The sequence below is a fragment of the Natrix helvetica genome (assembly GCF_964273705.1).
Source record: "Natrix helvetica genome assembly, chromosome: 2".
NCBI lineage: Eukaryota > Metazoa > Chordata > Lepidosauria > Squamata > Natricidae > Natrix > Natrix helvetica.
Genome location: NC_138552.1, coordinates 174,716,698 through 174,738,786, shown reverse-complemented (window position 1 = coordinate 174,738,786; position 22,089 = coordinate 174,716,698). Strand labels below are relative to the sequence as shown.

General features: G+C 40.8%; 2 protein-coding genes across 8 annotated transcripts in view; one reads left to right on the top strand and one right to left on the bottom strand.

Moving 5' to 3' along the window:
* The window catches only part of RARS2 (arginyl-tRNA synthetase 2, mitochondrial), a 27,519-nt gene extending 22,394 nt beyond the window's left edge, over positions 1–5,125 (top strand). For 4 of the 7 annotated variants that reach the window (XM_081941472.1, XM_081941473.1, XM_081941475.1 and 1 more), the window contains 3 exons: positions 49–123; positions 1,944–2,007; positions 2,611–5,125. In XM_081941472.1, coding sequence (XP_081797598.1) covers positions 49–123; positions 1,944–2,007; positions 2,611–2,697 — 226 coding nt within the window. In that variant the 3' untranslated portion in view covers positions 2,698–5,125. Of the gene's footprint in view, positions 1–48; positions 124–960; positions 1,086–1,943; positions 2,008–2,610 lie in introns of those variants that run through there. The other 3 variants (XR_014174384.1, XR_014174385.1, XR_014174386.1) reach the window with 3 other exon arrangements.
* SLC35A1 (solute carrier family 35 member A1) lies at positions 4,068–22,089 on the bottom strand. Its single transcript, XM_081941482.1, has 8 exons — positions 21,858–22,089; positions 18,478–18,655; positions 16,135–16,294; positions 14,128–14,280; positions 12,225–12,291; positions 10,830–11,006; positions 9,027–9,161; positions 4,068–7,162 (listed from the first exon to the last, which is right to left on the bottom strand). Exons 1-8 carry the CDS (start codon positions 21,871–21,873, stop codon positions 7,032–7,034), a joined length of 1,017 nt encoding a protein of 338 aa, XP_081797608.1. The 5' UTR covers positions 21,874–22,089; the 3' UTR covers positions 4,068–7,031.

The window sequence follows — 22,089 nt, the reverse complement described above, 5'->3', positions numbered from 1 at the left end:
ATTTTTTTTTAATCAAGTGCTCCTAAATGTGTTCCTTTCTCCCTTCAGATATGATGAAATTATTTACCAATCTTCACAAGATCATCAGCCGAAGCATATTGTTAATTATCTGTTTAAACTCAGGTAAAATATACAAACATTGGAGCCTTTGAACAGAACAGATACCATATTTTAAAAGTGTTTGGCCTCAAAGCAGATAGTTTGATATAATCAAATGCAGTTTTTTTGAAACTGAAGGCTTCAGTGATGAGTGGAGGTGTTGGACTAGGCAGCATGAGGAGATTGAGATCCAAGTCCCTCTTCAACCATGGAAATTCATAGGTGATTCTGAGCCAATCAGTCTTTCAGATCAACCTACTCAAAGTCTTTCTATTGGCATGAAACGAAACTCATTCAAAAATATTACTTTTATGTTTTAATAATGCCCATCAATTTCAAAATTGGTATCTCATTATGAAATATTCCAAATGCCTTAGGCATTTTGTTGAATGCTGTACATTATTGGCCTGAGTGACTGGTGGAAAATCAGTTCATGATAAGCCTTCGGACAAAAAAAATGTCCTTGTCAAAATCAGATGACAAACTTTCAAGAGATCATAAAAAGAAACTAGTTTTTCTTGTTGAGATACATTCCATTTCTAAACATGACATTTCCTGGAACAACCTACCAGAAACAGGAAAACGTTTTAAATCTGGGAGCAAAATTATACTTTTCGTTATTTTAATATTTAAAGAAATGAATGTTGTAGCAAAATCCTAGCTAGCCAGTTGTGCCCTTTCCATGGTATTTTATTCCTCCACACCTGTATTTTTCATCTCTTGTAGTAGTTATTCAGCATCTCATGGATACTGAGCATGCTCAGTCTAATTGGGCTATTTTATCCCTAGAGTTTTACTATCCAGTGTTTGAAAGGTTGCTTTTATCTCATGTACATATGTGGCATAATTTTGTTTTTATAGATAACTCAAAGGATGAAATTAAGATTCATGTATGTTATACTGTGCAGCAGATGGGCCTGGATAAAAAATTGATATTAGTAAAAAGAAAGAAAAAATACAGTGTTCCATTAATTACTGTGCACATGGTAGGTCAAGACTAAATTGAGACACCATTACCATTAGAGAAATATGTGAATTAAGCCATGTTCTACATAATACATTGACTTATAATCTAACCAACCAGGCTACACAAGTCACGAATAGGGTTTAAACTAATCATTCAATTGGTTGTGCATATGTAACCACTAGATGTTTAACTGGGCTGGCTTTACAAGTTATAGGAAAGCAGCCAATATATAAGGTAAATTCAACTTAAAGTGAGTCAACACAGCCTTTCCCAACCTTGTGTCCTCCAGAATGTGAAGGCAATAATATCTGGAAATCTTATTGCTTCTGCCCACTGGGAATTCTTGGAGTTGTCCTAACATAGCTAGAATTTAGAAGGTTGGGAAAGGCTTTTGCAGCAGAATACACAAAGGCCAAATCAGGCCTTATGTCAGGGGTGTCCAAACTTGGGAACTTTAAGACTTGTGACCTTCAACTCCCAGAATTCCCCAGCCAGCATAGCTGGCTGGGGAATTCTGGGAGTTGAAGTCCACAAGTCTTAAAGTTCCCAAGTTTGGACACCCCTGCCTTATGTTCAACACAGATGGTCAGCAACTATTGTAGAGCTTGAACAAAGGTTATGAATGTGGATTTTTCCCCCTCAAACAACTCTTCTCCTTGGCCAGAAACAAGGATTAGCATCCTCTAGCTAACAATGGCAGTTCTATATGCTCCATATAGCTCTTGCTGTGTTTTGCCAAAAAAAATGTTCTTATTCTAGCTGAAACTTAAAGCATGTGTAGCTCACTTAGAAATCAGCACTACTGTTTGTGGCTGCTTGGTTTAGGATTGCTCTCTTCTGGAAAGTGTTGTTCTGAGGCTTGGTATTTCTGTTTTAGCCATTTAGTATCTGCAGCTCATAAAAATCTCCCTGTGAAGGGCAGCCCTCTGGAACTCGCTCAGGTAACATTAATTTTATTTTATTATTTATTAAATTTATATGCCATCCATCTCATGATCCAGCTTACAATATAATAATTCTCGGTGTTTGAATGTAATTTATTATCCCTAAGCAGTAAACCTGGAGAAAAACCTCTGGTGGAAAGGTTGCTGTTGAAGGGTGGAATATGAGTTAAAGGAATAAATGAATGGCAGGGAGTTGGACTAGATGACCTATAAGGTTCCTTCCAACTCTGTTATTCTTTTCTTCTCACGGAAGAAGAAACCACTTGCATCAATAAAGTGGGAAAGTTCCATTGACCAAATAATGTATACAAAATCTGTTTTGTGCTGATGGCCAGGGTCTCCTGTGGGGAAGTGGGACGAGACTCTGGAGGAACTAAAAATAGTAGATCCTCACAACAATCAAGCTGCAAATTTAATTGATACAAATGGGCATTTTTATAGTTCTTATTTTAAAGTGTTTTATACTACCTTAGCATGGAGCAGGGGGGAGGGGGCATGAATAAGAAGCTGCTTTCATAAGAAGCAAATGACAAAAAAATCCATTTCTTCTTCTATATCTTCCCCCCCTTTTTTTTCTTTTCTTTTTTCTTTCTTTTTCAGGCAAGGCTCTGCCTTTTTCACGCTGCTCGGTCTGTTCTAGCCAATGGAATGAAGCTTCTAGGAATCACACCTGTAGATAAAATGTAATGGGGCAATTTCCTTGATGCTTTTCCTGTGTATCGCTTATGAAGATTATCTGATCTCTGACATGGACTTCGTGGTCTTTCCAAAGTAATGGAAATGTTCGGAAGCCCCCGTGACATGAATTTTTCTTTTCTAAAGCCAGTTCCAGGTTTTATTGGTATTTGAATTAAATGGCTGTAGATGCACCATGGGTGGGCCAGGCTGTAGGACTATGGCTTTGACCTGCTCTGAGAACCACTTGGAAATTTCAGCAGCTGTGCAATTGGCCTCAAATAATAGTGCTTTAAAAATTAAATCCCATTTTGTACTTTTGCAATACAAAAGCTTTGTCATTATGAGAATATTAAGACCTGTGGAGTGTGGGTTTTTTTCCCTTTTGTTCCTCATATGCACTTGGCTTGAAATGCGGGCATTTTTTTAAATATATGTGGTATATTTATTTCTAAAAGCTATTTTGCCATTATGAGTTATGGAAATCCTGTGGATGCAGTCCTTACCTGGCGCTTCATCTGCCTTTAAAACTTTTCAGACTTTAAGAAATATGAAGCTGCTATGCCCCAAGGAAAATCACCAGCCTCTCCCAGTAAAAAAATTTTAAAGCGCACCCTCTGTGATTACCTGTACATTTGCACAGTAGGCCATTGCAATCTGATGTTTTATTAAGGAATGCCATGTTTTAAAACTAACTTACTTTTTAGATTTTTGTTTAACCTACTTTACTATTTTTATAAATAGCTCAAGGCAGTGAACATACTTACACTTCCTCCTCCTGTTTTCTTTTAGATACCAACTAGGACTAACAAGGCAAGCACATTCCAATATTGGGATGAATGTTACAGCAGCCTGGCTACCCTAGACAGTGGTGGGTGGGGGCATCTGTAGGACAGTGATGGCAAACCTTTTGTCCCTCGGGTGCCGAAAGCGATAGCATGCACGTGTGCCGACCCCTAATTCAATGCTTACTGCAGCCCCACCCCACGCGCATATGTGCGTGACCCTCCATCCCCACGCATCGCCCAGCAGAGACTCAAAAATCCGCTGGCCAGCAGGAGGCATGCGCGCATGCGCAGTGGAACGACCTGGGCAATGGCTCCGCGGGCCACAAGTTTGCCATCATGGCTATAGGACCATATAGCTCCTACTCCTCACTATTGAGAACGTCAACTCTTGTATACATCCTGATCCTCAAAGACTGTGCCTTACAGCTTTGGGGTATTGTGTCCCTTCAAAAATACAGACGAGAAATATTTATTATGCTATACCAAGCAGTGCTTCCTGCATATAACTGGATCTTCCAGGCTTTGGGAAATCAACACCAAGGGACAAATCAGGTTGGCTCCTGCAATGGTTCAGAAGAGAGGTTCATTGCAAGGTAACCTTGACGTTTTCATGAAAAGCAAGCCATTTTGGGGAGGTTTGCAGAGTGCAAACACTTTTTCCCCCCTTTTGGAAAGCTCTTTAATTGATTGATGAGAATTACATTGATCAAGTGCTGTACTAGCAGAAACACCTACCTATCTACTATATTTCTATCTCTATTTCTCTCTCCCTCTATCCCTCTCCCTACCTACTTACACAACACTCCCTACCTACATATTGTATTTCTCTATCTCTATTTCTCTCTCTATCCCTTAATCTACCTACCTACCCTCTCTCCCTATCTACTATATTTCTCTCTCTCTCCCTCTACCTACCAACCTACCTACTCTCTCTCTCCCTACCTATCTGCTGTATTTCTCTCTATTTCTCTCTACCTACCTACCTACCCACCCTCTATCTCTCTCTATTTCTCTCTCTTTATCCCTTTATCTACTTACCTACCTAACTACTCTCTCTCCCCTAACTTACCTACTGTATTTCTCTCTCTCCCTCCCTATCTCTCCCTCTATCTACCTACCTACTTTTTTTTAAATTTGCCTCTTCAAAACCTTGGTACGTCTTATACTCTGAAAAATACGGTAATTAGTGGAACGGCATGGCTCCAGAAGTTGTGGATGCTCCATCACTGGCGCTTTTAAGAGGAGACTGGACAGCCACTTGTCTGAAATGGTATAGGGTGGAGGTCCCTAACCTCTGGGTCGCTGCCCACTAGTGGGCTGTGAGCTGTTTGCAACTGCACAAGCAGTGGGCGAGCATGTGGACGTGTGCTCCATTTCTGTGACCGGTAGTTGCGCGTGAATGCCGGTTGCACAAATGGAGTTGCGCATGAGTGCTTGCATGGAACCACCCCTCTCTCCCCTGCCCCACCGATCTGTAAAAGAGGCCTACATGGAGATGCAGGGTGAAACGTTTATAGAAAACCTCGATACTAATCTCCCCAAAAGAATCTGATTGCGAGGTGTGTCCTGCGAAACTGAGCTACCTCTATTCCCAGAAAAAATGCCTCCATTCTATTTCCACTGTAAAAATAAAGCAACCGCTTTCAAGTTTACCATTGTACTTTTTCTTACGACAATACAGAAAAAAGTACAGAGCTGCAGAACAAATAAAAGGTTTACTATGAAGTTTCTTCTCTGTGGAGAGTAATTGCTAATGATAGTAACTTCTACTTACCGGTATTTTCTCCCAGTAATCTCTGCAAACAGGGCTTCCACATTTGGTTTGTCTGCACTTATTCCCATGTTCTGTTGTCCTTTTTCTTCCAAATGCCCTATAAATAACTACAGGTAGTCCTTGACTTACGGTCACAACTGAGCCTAAAATTTCCATTGCTAAGCAAGAGTGGGTTAAGTGGGGTTTGCACCATTTCCTGACCTTCTTTGCCACAATTGTTAAGTGAATCACTGCATTTGTTAAGCTAGTAGCATGGTTGTTAAGTGAATCTGGCTTCCCCACTGACTTTGCTTGTCAAGAGGTCAGCAAGATGTGATCACATGACCACGGGACACGGCAACCGTCATAAATACATGCCAGTTGCTAAGCATTCCAAATTTTGATCATGTGGACCACAGGGATGCTGCAATGAACAATCATGTCACTTTTCTCAGTGCCACTGTATCTTTGAACAGTCATTAAACAAATGGTTATACGTTGAGGACTACCTGAATACAGCTTCAGCAGGTGGTATTCAAATCTATCTTCCATGTTACTTTTCCCCCCCTTTCATATTCAGTTGTTGCCCGAAGGTTTTGCCTTAAGATTTTCCCTTCCCTCCCCAAAAGTTGGGTGGGGCACTTTTACAATATCACAATGACTTCCTCCAAATTCTGGGCAAAGTAAGGCCAATCATTTCATTTAGAGTCAGACAGCCTTTAAAAAAAAAACCTCTTAAGCTGTGTTCATGACAAAATTGGAAGTAGTTACACTTGCTGGCTTTAAGGTTGAAAATCACTTCTTGACATCTGATTTATCAGACTCTAATTATAAGCCTTAGTTTGATTGGTTCCCTCTGTAACAACTCCATTTACAGAAATAATGCATTTTAATTTCTTAAAACGTTTTTAGAAAAGCTTTAAAAATGTTTACCTCTCAACGATTCCAGTAAGAAAAGTGAGTTGAGAAAAATCAGTAAATATAAACCTAAATGATATTTAATCAATTGGGTGTGTTCCCTTTCTCTAAAATGTATTTAATCAAATATCTTTTTAAAAAAACAAACAAACTGTAACAGTGCACACACAAGCCATACTGCACAAGAAGGTATGTATGTATTTACCAGTTAATTCAATGCAGGAGTAAATGTATGTACAGTGCTCTATCTCCTTCCCTTTTATAATAGAAAATTCTTAAAAGAAATCACAGTATTTTTTTTTCTTCCTTGTGGTTTTTCAAAAAGTAGCAATCCTGGGGATATTAAAAAATAAATTACCATTTTCAGTTTTAAAGCTCCAGCAACAGCATTCTTCTGTCTCAAAACTGTGTTTTTCCTATTACAACCATGATTTTGATGGTTAAAGGAGTGTAGCATTTGGCTAGATCTTCATGTCAGGTATCCATGGAGAAAAAGACTTTTAAATTTGAATTATCCTTTCCTTGCAACCACAAGCATTTCTGGCAACAAAGCCTACATAAAATGTTACAACACAGGAGGAAATTCCATGACCATCTCCCTATTTACGTGTAAGGGTGCCTTCCATTCCTTCTTTTCCACCAAGGCATCTTCAATAGCAAAAGACCAAAGTTTATAAGGAAAAGTGAGATTCTACAGATTAGCGAAGAATCTTCCTTCAGTGTCGATTTTTACCCAATGAATAACCGGCTTCATTTTCGGTCCCATCAGAAGCTTTCCATGAAGAATTGAAGGCTTTCATTCAAAAAGAAAATCCGGGGCGGGGACAGACATACAAACTGTCTCTTTTATTTTGTATTTCCTTTTCTATTCTTCATGAAGGCAGACGTCACACATTAGTAAAATTCCCTTTTGACGTTTTTGTTTCTGCTGGCTGGATTTTTGTTGTATCTTGTCGAGGCAATCCATACAGATATATTGAAACACAGACAAGCAGTGCGCCCAGAGAGAAAGTTATAGCTGGAAGGGAAAAAGAAAATGCACCGTTCAAAGTGTGCTGATCACAGCCTCATCACTGGAAATAAAAAGTCTGGTTTGCAGCTTTAGATTATGAATTCTCCAAATGTTTTTTTGGTTGTGTTTCACTGCTGGAAAGTAGTTTTCGTATCTTGCTACAATCTACTTCCATTTTACAGCTTCTCTGGGACAGGCATTATATTATTAAATACAGGGGTACCTCAATACTCGACTGCTTCAAAGCTCATCAAATATGATACTCAAAGCATTTTGACATAAAAATGTTGTCCCAGTACTCATCATTTAGTACCTGACACACTGAAAAAGGAAGTGGGAGGCAGGGAAGGTCCCTGAAAAAGGAAGCAGGGGATAGCCACAGAGGGCAGACAGGAAATCAACCATGCTGGGAAGGTCGCTGGCATAGGAAAAGGGACAGGAAGTCCTTCCCGGCTGAAACAGGGTCATGTGGTAAGTCACACGGTTTGTTTACTACTTGTCCTTTTTAATATTCGTTGCGCCTCCCAGAACCAATAAAAGACAAGCACCAAAGTACCACTGTTAAGTGCCAACTTCATCTTAAATTTAAGTATGACTGAGACCTTAAGAAGATTGAAAAATTCTTCACATTCACCTTCACTTCATGACTGCAAGATTAAGATTCAGCTTACTTATACAGGTAGTCCTTGTTTAACAACTGCCTCATTCAGTGACCATTCAAAATTATGATGGCGCTGAAAAAATAATGTCATGGCCAACGCCCACATTTATGACGTTTGCAGCATCCATCAGTTTATGTGATCACCACTGCAGTCAGTAAATGTTGTCCTGTGCCTAACCTGTTGTTATTCTTTTTCTCCTCCCTTGCAGAGTAGAGATTGGAGAGGAAGGGATTACAAGAGAGCAGGCAAGCACACAATAGGGACTGAACTGAGCTGTTTGCACAACATGCTCATGCCTGCGGGCACCAATGCATTGCTTTCAATCCGTATTCCCCATTGTGTGCCTGCTAACTCTCTTGTAATCTCTTCCTTGCCAATGAATGTAAATCTAAACATGAATTCTCTTCTGGTTAATTATCCCAATACCAGGGTGAGCATTCCAAAGGGGGGAAAAGGAATGCATGGTCATCTAATTTCCTACTTAGAATCTGCTTCCCTTAGTAACAGAGTTGTTGGTCCCAATTGTGATTGCTAAACAAGGACTATCTGTATGAGAAACAACAACACACCCCCAATATCTCAGGGGCTGCCACAAAGAAGAGGGAGTCAAACTATTCTCCAAAGCAACTGAGGGCAAAACAAGAAGCAATGGGTGGAAACTAATCAAGAGAGAAGCAACTTAGAACTGAGGAGAAATTTCCTAACAGTTAGAACAATTAATCAGTGGAACAGCTTGCCTCCAGAAGTTGTGAATGCCCCAACACTGGAAGTCTTTAAGAAGATGTTGGATAGCCATTTGTCTGGAACGGTATAAGGTTTCCTGCCTAGGCAGGGGGTTGGACTAGAAGACCTCCAAGGTCCCTTCCAACTCTGCTATTGTATTATAACTCTTGTCATTTCATAACAATCTTACAGAAAAATATTTTTCAGTGGAATCAATGAAATATGATAACAAATACATTATAAAGACAAAATGTTTGAACATGAAAAGGGATTACCTTTGAAAAAATAATTCAAGACAAGATAATCTGACTAGTTTCTTTGTGAAGCTGCATAAATAAATGGTGCTAGCAGAAGAATAAAGCTGGAGATAAACAGCAATTTAAACCATGTAACGTTGGAAATGTATCACTGATTGAAACCTATCCCATGATACTATGGATCATAAATGATTGAATGAAAACGCAAAATAGTCCAAGGCTACTTACTGATTTGTAAACCGAAGAGCATGACTGATGCAACCGTCGAGAGGACGATGGCTGCTGCTGCAGAAAAACCTTTTAGAATGTTGTCTGTATATTTAACAACAACCGAAGTATAGAGGCCCCCAACACTAGAAAGAACTAGGACAAAAAAAGAGATGCGGTTAGGACAATAAATTCTGACATGGTAGAAAGAACTATTACAGCATTTATTTGGACGAATGAGCAAGAGAGTTTCTTGTTGAGTACCAGTTTTGTCAACACAATTACATGCCTGGGTGATGTAGTATGTACCACCATCTGAAGATTATAATTGCAGTTGATAATAGGTATTTACCCCATAACCACCCAACCTGATATGGAATCTAAACAATGGATTGGCATGGGTGGGAGGGGGGAGGCTTCTTTTTTGTTTTATTGCTTAGCCTCCATACACCACAGACAATAGGATAGGATAACTGGCAGAAACAGAACTAAAATAGAGCTTATGTCAGCTTTGCGAGATAGTCCAGAAAAGAAGCACATCCAGAAGTACTAGCTCCAACTTTTATTGTCAGATTATTTTAACAGCATCTTGCAAGTCTAAAAGTCACCACACTTTTGCCTTTACAGTCCAAGAACTTTGAGAGGGTCTTTTCTGAGACATATTTCTTATTTCTGATCCTGATTTCTTCTGCAGGCTAAGCTGCCACTTGTCTGATTGTTGCCTAGTCTGTGGCTCTGCCTTCTATCTGCCAAGATCATTCCCACATGAATAAATAATTTTTTTTTAAATATGCCTTTTGATGAATACTAGGAGAGTTAATAAGAAACTGGACTTTGAGCTTTGCAAATGTATAATGCAGCTGCTTTTAATTTTATTTCCATCTTCCCCAAAAAGGACTGTTGAATTTTGGCATTTTGGTGTGATTTTGAAAGGCACGTACCTGTTTTCAAAAGGTTACACCTCTTTGCACATTTGCTTACAACAGAGGTGTCAAACTCAAGGCCCACAGGCTGGATTCAGCCTGGAAATATCAAAGGACCAGCCTGCAGGGCCTGTGCTGGTCACAAAGGGCCCTCTTGAGCCCCCCCCCCATTTTTGGTCTCCCCGACCTCCCGCAACACTCTGTGCCTAAACGCCTTTCCTGAAGCCTCTGTAGCCGATAACAGAGCTCCAGATCAATCCAGAGCTCTGTTATTGGCTACAGAGGCCTTTCCTAAAGGCCTTTCCTGAAGCTTCTCGAGCCGAAAACGGAGCTCCGGATCAGGAGCTGTTATCGGCTACAGAGGCATTTTCTAAAGGGCCTCTCTAGTGGGATAACAAAGCTCTGGATCAATCCGGAGCGCTGTTATCGGCTACAGAGGCCTTTCCTGAACCCTCTCTAGCCGATAACAGAGCTCTGGATAGATCCGGAGCTGTTATTGACTAGAGGGGCCTTTCCTAAAGGCCTTTCCTGAAGGCCTCTCTAGCCTATAACAGAGCTCCAGATCGATCCGGAGCTCTGTTATCGGCTAGAGAGGCCTTCGGGAAAGACTTGCTGGCTGCAGAAGAAATGGGCAGGTATGCAAAGCTTGGCTGCAACTATCCGAAGCTGAAAAACTTCCTGAGGGCCTCTGACAACGAAAAGGAGGCCGGGGGCGACACAGGCAAGCGAGGTGAGCCAGTGGATGGCTCCCCCTCCCCCTCAAATAAAACCTTGTGCCTTTTTGGTGACAAAGAAAATATAAGACAGGGTCTTATTTTGGGGAAAACACGGTAGCATTACTACAAACACATCACAAACTATTAACACTTTGTAACAATTACAATTTAAAGCCAGTACTTACAGATGACAAACCAGACATATGGCGTATAGCCATAAAAAAATCCTTTCTCCAGTACTTGGGCTCCTTCGGCTGTGTAGACTCCAAGCAATGTCACTGCAATTCCAGAGAGATACATCTGGATGTTCCTCACCCATAAAGATGTATCAGAGCTTTTTAGCACTTTCTCAAAATACACTCCTGAAAGGAAAGTAGCAAAAGATCAGCAAGTTACCTTGGAAAAGAAGCACGTCAATCAATCAATTTTAAAGATGAATAGGATTGTTAGCCTTTTATGGCTAAATGCCAAAGGCAGGAGGTCCATAGGTTTTTCTGAAAGCATTAACTTTCTGACAGCCAAAATAAGAAGCCTAGCTGAATCATAACTTCCACAATGGACAGTATAGAAATACATCAAATATTTGCATCAATGACATTGATGTAGAAATATTTGATGCATTTCTACATCCCAAGCTAGCGAACTGCAAGGTAAACTTCCTAGGCTTTGTATTTTTTCAAATTTTGCAAACAAGTGCACAGACTTGGGGGGGAATCAGTACAGATAGTTCTTGCTCAACCACCGTTCAAGTTTACAACAAATTCCCAAAAGTTATGACCTGTCCTCAAAACTACATCTGCTGCATCCCATCATATTTCATGTGCTTGGCTCATATTTATGAACATCTGCAGCACCCTGTGGTCATATGACTACAATTTCCAACAAGTAAAGTCAATGGTGAAGCTGGCAGGAAGTTGCAAGTCCCTGTCAACACAAGACTTTCCTTAAGGCAGCTTGCAGTAGGCAGGTCAGAGCTATGGAGCACAAGTGGGCTGGGTGGGGCAAGTGCATCAGGGCATGCAGGTGGTCGCAGCCATGCGACACATGTGCAGTCAGGCATGGACTGAGCACTGCCACATGCCACAAATAGAAAGCACATGGATGATCACCACCATACAAATCTATCAGAGTGTACAGTAGGCACTGTCATGCATGACTGCAACCAAGCATATGGCTGAGTATTGCCACATAGTGCAGGTGCCAGCAGGTGGGGTCTGTGCACTGCAAAAGGGTGTGAGTGCAGTAGGATGCATAGATGGTTCCTTAGGGGAGAGAGCAATGGGAGTGGGAGACATTCTCTACTGCCTTCTCCATTGAGTTGCATACTGAAACTGGCAAGAAGAAGTTACAAGTCCTGGTCATTTGAAGTCCTCACTTAATGACCCTAATAGCAATGGAAACTCCCAGGATTGTCATCGCTAAGCAATGCGATTATGTGACATTGCATATTAAAACCTGGTTGCTGAGCAGTGAAAATTCAAGTTCCAATGACTGTTAAGCAACAGCACTAGTATGAAATAGGAAGCAAGAGTGATCAGAGAAGCCAATACCATGCTTAATGTTCTGTGTTTTATTATTACCTGCAAATCCTGAACAAAGAACAGCGATTGCTATCGCTCCAAATCCTAGCAGTGGATTCTGTTCCACCTAAAGATGTAATAAAGAAGAACATTAATTTATTTCTCCTCCATTGGCAACATCTACTTCTCAAAACTTAGGACTCCAATTTATTAAGCCAGAACAGATTTGGGCCACCCTGTACTGTTTGCCTATGAGTTGAACTGCAACATTTGATATGCTGCAAATATATAATCTCAAGAAAACAAAATCAAGTGCCCAATCCTTCTGGACTAAAGGAGGGAATCACCTCAACCACTGCACACAGGTACCTTATTTCTATTTTTGTAAGGTTTGCTGTTCTTTAGGTCCTTTGGCTATTGCCATTTGCATTACCATTAGACAAATAGGTAACATTTCATTTACCTATAATCTATCTTCCAAAGAACACAGTCAGTGTTTTTGAAGGATTAACTGAATTCTGTTAAAGAAGTAATAGAGAACACATTTGTAAAACTGATTCTGGATGAAAATATTGGCTATTTTGGATAGAGAGTGGATGTGAAGATATTTTTTTGTAGATCTTACTCAAGTCCCATTATATTCAACGAATCCAATTGCCAAGTAAGTATGTACAAAATTGGGGTTTTTTCCCCCATCAGATCTCATTTTGCATTTATGTAACACATAAAGTAGCTTATTATGATCCCAGACAGGAATTGGAAACCTTTGGGTGCATTGGGATTAAGTTATTTCATTAGACTCTTAAGCTAAATTCAGAAGCTTTTGCTATTGGTTCACACTTATCGCTTTCTTGCAAAAGAGAGTCAGAAAGGAGGAAACGATGGAGGCAAAAAGAGGGAGGACAGAAAGGAATAATAATTGCTACAGAGAGTAATATAAGAACTTCCTGGAAGTTCTGAAATCACTCTTTCCTCATTTCAGCCCCCGTAACAATTGTGGCAGGGGATAGCTCGCCTCTACTGAGAAAAGGTGGCGTGCTCTCGTCCTAGGACAGGGGTGTCAAATTCATGGTGCCACATTGTCATGTAACGTATCATGGTGTTTTCCCCCTTTGCTAAACCAGGGATAGGCGTGGCCAGCGGGTGATGTTTTCCCCCTTTGCTAAACCAGGGGTGGGCATGGCCATCAGGTGATGTTTTCCCCCTTTGCTAAACCAGGAGTGGGCATGGCCAGCGGGTGATGTTTCCCCCCTTTGCTAAACCAAGGGTGGGTGTGGCCAACGGGTAATGCTAAACCAGGGGTGGGGGTGGCCAGCGGGTGATGTTTTCCCCCTTTGCTAAACCAGGGGTGGGCGTGGCCAATGGGTAATGTTTCCCTCCTTTGCTAAACCAGGGGTGGGCATGGCCAGCGGGTGATGTTTTCCCCCTTTGCTAAACCAGGGGTGGGCGTGGCCAGCGGGTGATGTTTTCCCCCTTTGCTAAACCAGGGGTGGGGGTGGCCAGTGGGTGATGTTTTCCCCCTTTGTTAAACCAGGGGTGGGCGTGGCCAGCGGGTGTTTTCCCCCTTTGCTAAACCAGGGGTGGGCGTGGCCAGCGGGTGATGTTTTCCCCCTTTGCTAAACCAGGGGTGGGGGTGGCCAGTGGGTGATGTTTTCCCCCTTTGTTAAACCAGGGGTGGGCGTGGCCAGCGGGTGTTTTCCCCCTTTGCTAAACCAGGGGTGGGCGTGGCCAGCAGGGCCGCAAGTTTGACACCCCTGTCCTAGGAGCACCCCAAAAAAAAACCTTACCCATGTTTAAATATTAAAGCAGAAACTATGATTTGACGCATGTGCACTTCCGTTAAACATTCAACCATGGAACACAGGTTTCCAGCTCATTGTTCCCTAAAAAACTGCTGTTCTTTGTACAAGTCACCTTTTTTTTTCCCAATAACAAAAAATGAAATTTAAGGGAGAAAGCTTACCTGAACTTTAGTAGCCTGAGCTGGTTTCCACTGCACCAGCGTGACTCCACCACACAGCATAAACACGGAGAACCACTGCAATCGACTAAGGCTACGGTTCAGCATCAGGACAGTACATAAGGCTGTGCAGGGGATTTTCAGCTGGTATGTCACCTAAACCATTGGGTTTAAGACATGTCTTATTTCAGAGATGCATCATCCCATCTACAGGGCACCGAAAAGTCTTCCAAAAATATTTTTTTTAATGTAGAGACAAGTAAGGAAAAAGGGATTATTGTGTCATTCAAATGATACGCAGACTAATGCTAATAGCATATGGTTAAATGTAATTGTTTTGATTACCAGTAAGGGACCCATTATATCAACTGTTACTGTTGCAGTGTCACCTCTTTGCAACGTGCTTTGCAGCATTCTACTTCTATGCCAAATATAGTTGTCATCAATCAAAATTGCACACCCAGGTCATCTTTAATTTTGCATATGGCACTGAATGCCAGGTAGCAAATCTAATCATTTGCTTCCCCACATTCCAACGTTTTGTATTTTCCCTGTTATTGTTCAGTAATGAAACGGTTGAAACAACCCATTGAGTTACCAACTTCGCTCCCTACAACATCAAAAATTCGCACAATTATGGAGGACCTAAAGCACTTATGGAAGATTTCTATTATCTTTCTTTCTTGACTTTTCCTTCGGAAGCATATGGCTAAAAGGGTACACTATTTTTACTGAAAAATTGTTGAAGTATAATACCACCCTTCTTCCAGTAGCACTGCTGTTCCTTGTCCTTGTGTACCAGATGTCGTCCAGATAATTTTCAGCCTTCCAGGGGGCTGGGCAAGGCCGTTTTTGCCCTCCCCAGGCTTCAGGAAAGCCTCCAGAGTGAAAAGGGCGAAAAACAGCACCAACGGGCAAATCAGAAGTTTGTTCCCGAACTTCCGGTTGGCTCGTTGGGGTCATTTTTCATCTTCCCCAGGATTCAGGAAAGCCTCCGGAGCCTGGTAAGGGATCCTGCGTGCATTTATGTGTGTCAGGGGGGGGGGGGGTTGTCCTGCATGCACGTGCAGGTGAGTGGGGAGGATTGAATTGCCGTGCACAATAGCACATGTGCAATAATTTTGGCACACCATCAGAAACAGGTTCAACATCACTGTTTTAGACATTGCAACCATTGACTGAAAAACACCCACATGTGTATCTAAGGAGATTTTCAGTCATCCAGGTCATGGTTGTCCCAAAAGTGCTTTTCCAAAAGGCAACTGAACTTTGTTTTTCCTTGAAGATGTTTCGCTTCTCATCCAAGAAGCTTCTTCAGTTTTAGGACAGTACGTTTCATTTCTTGGATGAGAAGCGAAACGTCTTCAAGGAAAAACAAAAAAAAAGTCCAGTTGCCTTTTGGAAAAGCACTTTTGGGACGCCAACATATGTGTGAACAACTGCTTCTGGCTGTGTTCTGTCCCGTGATTCCAATGAATATGCAGACACAGGCTTGGCTGTCTGCCATGACTAATTACATAGATAAAGCCATCCCTTGGCTAGGAGCCTAGAAAGCTATCTTCAAGAACCCAAGATTAAACTTACGGAATGCTTTCTCAACGGCTCGTATAATGGACTGTTGTTTTCTGCAAAGATTCCCCCCCCCCCGTCGTTCCACCTATAAACTCTTTATGAGGGGCCACACCCTTAGCCAGCTGTCCTTACTTCCTTCTATGATGTTTTCTCCACAGCTGTTCCTTTCTCCTATCAATTCTACGCATACGCCCATCAGGGACAACCTCCCTCTGTTCCTCCTCACTGCTCCCTGACTCAGATGCCACCTGGTGGCCAACAGGCCTCCCTAGTTCCTGCTCTGACTCCAAACACCCTCCAGAGTCTTCCTCATCCTCCAGAGCAGTCTCATAAGGGTCTGAGCTGTCAGAGTCCACCAACAGCTCAGCCGGCCGCTGCTGGGCCACAACAGGCTGACATGGCAAAGGATTCAACTTTAGAACATCAATCACAAGTTACCTGATAAACTGCGGCATCCAAATTGCTGAGAGCCAGGAAGGCCATATTATTCTGAACAGCATACACAACCGAAGGAACACTTAATTTCAATAATTCTTTAGGACTGCCTAAAACATTTTCTTTCAAAGACATTGACAATTTACCCAGGCTTCCAGTCTCCCTGAGGAAAATAAAAAAGGAAAATATTTTAGGAGAAATAGGACTACTACTACTTCTTTTTTCCCCAAATAATTCTATTAAGAATTATAAATGGACAGAAGTGAATACAAACTACAAAAAATACAAGCAGAAAAAAACTGCACTCATAAGCCAGCTCTAAAAACAGCAGTTGGTCTATTCATGAAGAACAGCTGTGTGGAATCAGGTGGATGATCTTAATAATCTCTTAATAATGTCTTGCTAGTCAGTGAAAGGCAGCATTAGCTCACCATAGTGCTTAGAGCAGGGGTGTCCAAACTTGGCAACTTTAAGACTTGTGGACTTCAACTCCCAGAATTCCCCAGCCAGCTCTGCTGAATTCTGGGAGTTGAAGTCCACAAGTCTTAAAGTTGCCAAGTTTAGACACCCCTGGCTTAGAGGAAGTCAGGATCGCCACTTCTTATAGTAGAGAGGTACAGGCATTATGTAGGTTCAAAGTCAGTCTATTTCGGTCTTTGACCAGAAAGAGGCCATCGGAGAGGTCTGTGCTCAGAACTTTCCCCTTTGCCAAAGTTGTTTCCCAGCAGTTTCAGTGAAAACAGTTCTATCTGAGATGAGCTTGATAGAATTCCACTTTGCTAACATGCACTTATTAAGCAGATGATTCCTAAGAAAGCGCAAAAGGACATGACACTTCTTTAATCTGTCCTGTCTGACGACTTGGATTGGCCTACAGTAATTCTGAATAGGTCTTCCCTGCCCTTAAACATCTTTCCCATTATCATCCATTATGGTGGCCCCATATTTGCTGGTGCTCCTTCATGTATAGTTTGATTATCTGTGCAGGAAAGGGTGGGGGAAGGGCAGGAGAGCTACCACTCACTCCCTTTTTCACACATAAGAAAAAACATAATGCCCTAAGAAGCAAGGTTTTATTTTTATTTATTTATTACATTTGTTAGATTTTTATCCTGCTTTTCCTATTTTATAAGTAACTTAGGGCGGCAAACATGCAAGGCGTCTTGATATTTAGAAAACTATACTTATTGAAACTCTGATTTCAGAACAACCCAAACTTTTCAGAGATAATTAAGACTTGGTGTCAGAACATTTCTCTCTTGATAACAATGCCAAATGCCCAATTTTAGGAGAAGTAGGGACACATGGCCAGTTGTGGAGCCTATTCTTTCGCCAGCCCCATCTGAATGCCATTTTTCTTTCCCATTCAGGATTCCTCTCAGTGCCTAAGTCAATTGGAAAAAAAGTAATTTCAGGGAATAGACTGTGGAGAAGGAACCAGGTTCTTATAGCTGATAAAACTGAGGAATGAATAAAATTCATTATAAATCTTTTACACCAGCATTCTCCAACTAATTGCCCTCCCAAATGCATTTAGACTGTATCATCTCCATCCATCGTGGTCATGACAAAAAGGAGGGTAATTTAAGTTGCTGACCTATGTATATCCCTGGAGGGTACAATGCTGACTCCTCAATTATGGCTTCTTAAGAAACTCAGCACACACAGAAGAAGAAAAGCAGGAGAGTTCATTTGTACGATGTATCTAAGCATCAGATGGTATTATATCAAAGCAAGGGAACAATTATTGTCTAAATATTGTCATGACCAACAGCCTATGTATGCCACAAAGGCAGCATAGTACAATATGCAGCAAATTCAAGGCAGCAGCTCTGAAGTATCTCTAAATAAGGACAGAAAGTTATAAATTTGTTGAGACTGTTTTCAGATTCTTTGGGTTACATGAACTCTAAGTTTGCCTTGTTCAAAAGCTCTAAGAAAGTCATAATTGAGGACAAACAGCATGAATAAACTGCCAATCTTTAAATGCCCTCTTGTAAGAATACAGGATCTTTTTGGATGTTTGCCAAAAATCATGCCTGCACTAAATCACTTCCACTCAAGTTTCAGAATTCAATTCATACTAACATCCTGGTCTTTAGCCAGAACAATGAACAGGTAATTTGAGTGATGACATCTATTTATTAAGCTGCTGGGAGAGAAAAAATCTAGAACAAAAACTCAACCCGGAATGTTTCTATTTGCTTGGAAAATAATATGTTTAAGGAAGCAAATCTAATATAGTACATATGAATCATAAAAGGAACTATGGGAGGGTTTTTTTTAAAGAAAGAAAATAAATCAGAAAAGAGCAATCTGACTATCCTCACCAGTATTCATACTTACTTTGCTAAAATGCCCAAACTTAGGAATAATTTGATAACTTCTGTAATGCAAACGGCTGTAGAAGAAAAGTACAGAACTGCTCCAGTTGTTCTTGTATACCGCAATGCAACTGTATATGTTGCAGCCACTAAGGTCATCACCGTCAAGCAGTACAATTTAAAAAGTAGGCTGACATTTTCTGAAAAAGCAAAAGGATCCTTCTTTGAAATATAAGAATTAAAACACCACCTTCAACAGTCACAAATAAGTTCACATGAATCATCCTGATGAGACAGAGAGAGAGAGCTACAGAGAAAGAGATACAGAGAGAGAGAGAGAGAATGAATATGAATTAATTCTAGGTACCCCAACAATGACAGCTGGTTGTCCACAGAGGAATATCAGAGGAATATCTGATAACCATTAGAGCAGAGTTTCTGAAACTTGGCAATCTTAAGATGTGCAAATTTAAACTTCCACGGTTGGCTGAGGAATTCTGGAAATTGAACACTGCCAGGATTCAGAAATACTGCATTACAGAGTGATACACAAATCTTCACAGGCACTATATATAACAATTGGTCAGGTTGGTCAGGTCTGTTTCACAGTGTGCACTGCAACAACTTTTCCATATGTCAACCACTATTTCTTTTCATGATCATTACCAAAGCATCTCCCACCTAAACAGCCTATTTGGGAGAGATTCAATTTTGTGCTTCACTATTACTTCTATGCCAACCAACCTAAAACAAGAAGGTGAGTAAAAGTGAGCTGTCCTGGAGCAAAAAGCCTCACATCTTCATGTCTTTGGGATGGGGGTGAGTTTAAGTAATTGTTGACTCTGGCAACTGTCTGAATTAGTTTTTGGCAACTCTGGCAACTGCCCGAACTGCAGTTTTTCAGAAGTGGCTTGCCCTTGTCTCCTTCCCAAGTTGAGAAAGAGTGACTGGTCCAAGGTCATCTAGCTGCTGTGTGCAACTGGCTCTCCTCATGTCTCTAGTAATTAACATGAGGATATTCATTGCACAGCATTTCATAAAGATATCTCTAATTCTACCCAATTTTTCAAATAGGATAATCTGGAATTTTATTTCTTTGTACAGATGTTGTTTTAATAATTATATAAGAAATTAATAATTAATTTGGTTTAGATGGTTATTGTCAGAGGGAATGTTGATTTTCTGGGAGGGAAGCAGAATCAGAATTAAGACAGTGGATAAGGCTGAAGCCTTTATTAAAAAATATTTTTCTCTCCTAGAGGACAAAGACAGCGGAGGTGGGGGAAAAGGCAGCAATGTACAAGACATGGGGAGGGGGGGGGCTACGGCTCCACCTGGGGACAGGGAGGAGGGAGCAACATCGAAAAGGCTCAGGACACAAAAATAAATGTATTTGAAATATTATTGTAATTGTTGATATACTAGAAAGTGACAAAGAAAGAGATGATTGAACACATGGTTGATACAAAGTAAGAATTCTGTTTATGCTTATCTTTATATGTTATTTTTAAACTTGTAAAATTGTGAGATTTGGAGGGATTTCTACTACTAGCATGGGAGCTACCAAAATTTTCTATGTACCTTTTTACCTTTTCCCCATAAATGTTTTAAAACCAATAAAATTCTTTTTTTTTAAAAAGAAATTAATAATTAGAAATCCTGACAGCATCCAGTTCCAGGTAATGATTTAGAATTGGTACTATCTCTAATGATCAAGGAAGACTAGTGATGTTTGCCTTGGATTCTTTGCTTTACTACGTTGTTGTTGTTTTTTGTATTCCCACAACACCGTGTATATATAGATAATTATACCATTATTTTAATACAGCTTTGCATTCCCAAATTCAGTCGCTCAAACAGTTATTCTTTCAAGGGAGTTCCACCTTGTGTAAATATTCCCCCAAGGTATTACAGGTTACGCTGTGCAATCATATAATTTATGCTCATCTTTTAAAGATAAGATCTCATTTGCCTCAACATGTGGCACACGAGGCTAAGTTCTGCAGCAGATGCAAGTATCACTCAGAGCAACCAGGTGATAACAGCACTATTAAAAGTTTTTCTTCCTTTGAGTAGTAACAAGGAAACTTACTTTTCATAATATTGGGGAGTGGAGGGGTTGTTTATTCTGTTACCAGGACAGAATGCAAAAGTGTTACACATGGTGCCAACGTGGCAAGGTGATTAAATAAAATTAAGAGAAAGACTCGTTTAACTATTTAAAACATTAAATTGCAGAGACACAACGGTAACCATATAATAATTTAGCTTTGTCTTCAAAATAGCATTGCATATTTATAGTATGCTTCATGAAGCCAATTCAGGTGTGTTTTTTTTAATGACCATATTATTAACAACCTTCTAGTGAACTAAAAATTTTCTGTATATATACTAAGCCTACATATGAACATGCCAAAAACTGGATGAATCTGTAAAACGTGAACCACTTCCACAAGGAACTATTAGAAATACAGAGAAATACATTTAAATTAGGGACCCTCATGGCACAAATATTTGAAAGCAAGAGATATTGTAGTTTTCTCAAAATAAACTGAGTTCAGTGAACAATTTGTGTACTTTCTTCACATGTCCAGATCATTGTGAAAACTGTCTTCATTTTCTACAATTTCTAATATCAAATCTAATTTGGTAAGCAAAATATAATTTCATTCCATAGTTAGCTCATATGCTTCCAAACTATGTTCCTATGCTATTCTGTTATTTCAGCCTGATCAATTCATATGTAAAATAAATCACTTGTCACACACTTGACAACAGAACATTTACTTGACTGAAAACAAGAATGGGAGAAGCAGTCATTAGATCTGGACATCACTTGCACAAATTAAGCATTATTTCCACTATTCTCTCAACAGCTCTCAAGACTTATTTTAGCAATACAGACGGGAAGGCATGCATTTTTCTCTGCCTAAAGGCTCTTAAGGTACCAGATACTCCAACCAAAATCACTCCGACCATTTTCCCAACATGGGACCACATCCGTTGGACTTCCAAACCTATCATTCCCAGCCAGCATTTTTTTTAAGTCCAATACACCTGAAAAGCTTTGGTTGGGAAAACCTGTTATAGTGCAACGGAACAGCTATCCACAGACAGCAGAATGGGTGGCAACAAATAGATGTCTGCTTGCGCCTTATTTAAACTAGCCACTTTCTTCTTCTAATCAGACCGAGTTTCATTCCGGGAGGGGGAGCTTTAGAATTCTGCCTTTTCCTTATGGAATCCCCCACCCGCACGTGGGGATGCCCAACTATTAGCCCCAGTGAAATGGATCTCTCTCTTTCTGCACAAGTGGTAAAGCAGAGTCGATCGCAGCAGCTGGTTTTGCGATCCGAGCACCAGCGGGATCAGGCGTTAGGATCCGAGGCTCGCTTCGCTTACCTTTCGGAGGCGCCATAGTAGCCAAGAGAAGGAATCAATTGGCGAGCGAATAAGCCCGCCCAGCCGACCAGTCCAATTTACCATAGAGAGCTGTAGAAGCGAACTAGAGGGTCCGTTCCGGTACGCGTCGCTTCGATCCTGCCGCCGGAAAGAGAAATAGACCGAAGCTTTCCGTGGAGCTCCTCAAGGGAGTTCAACAGTCTATTCCAGGAAGTGGGTTTGTATTGGTGTT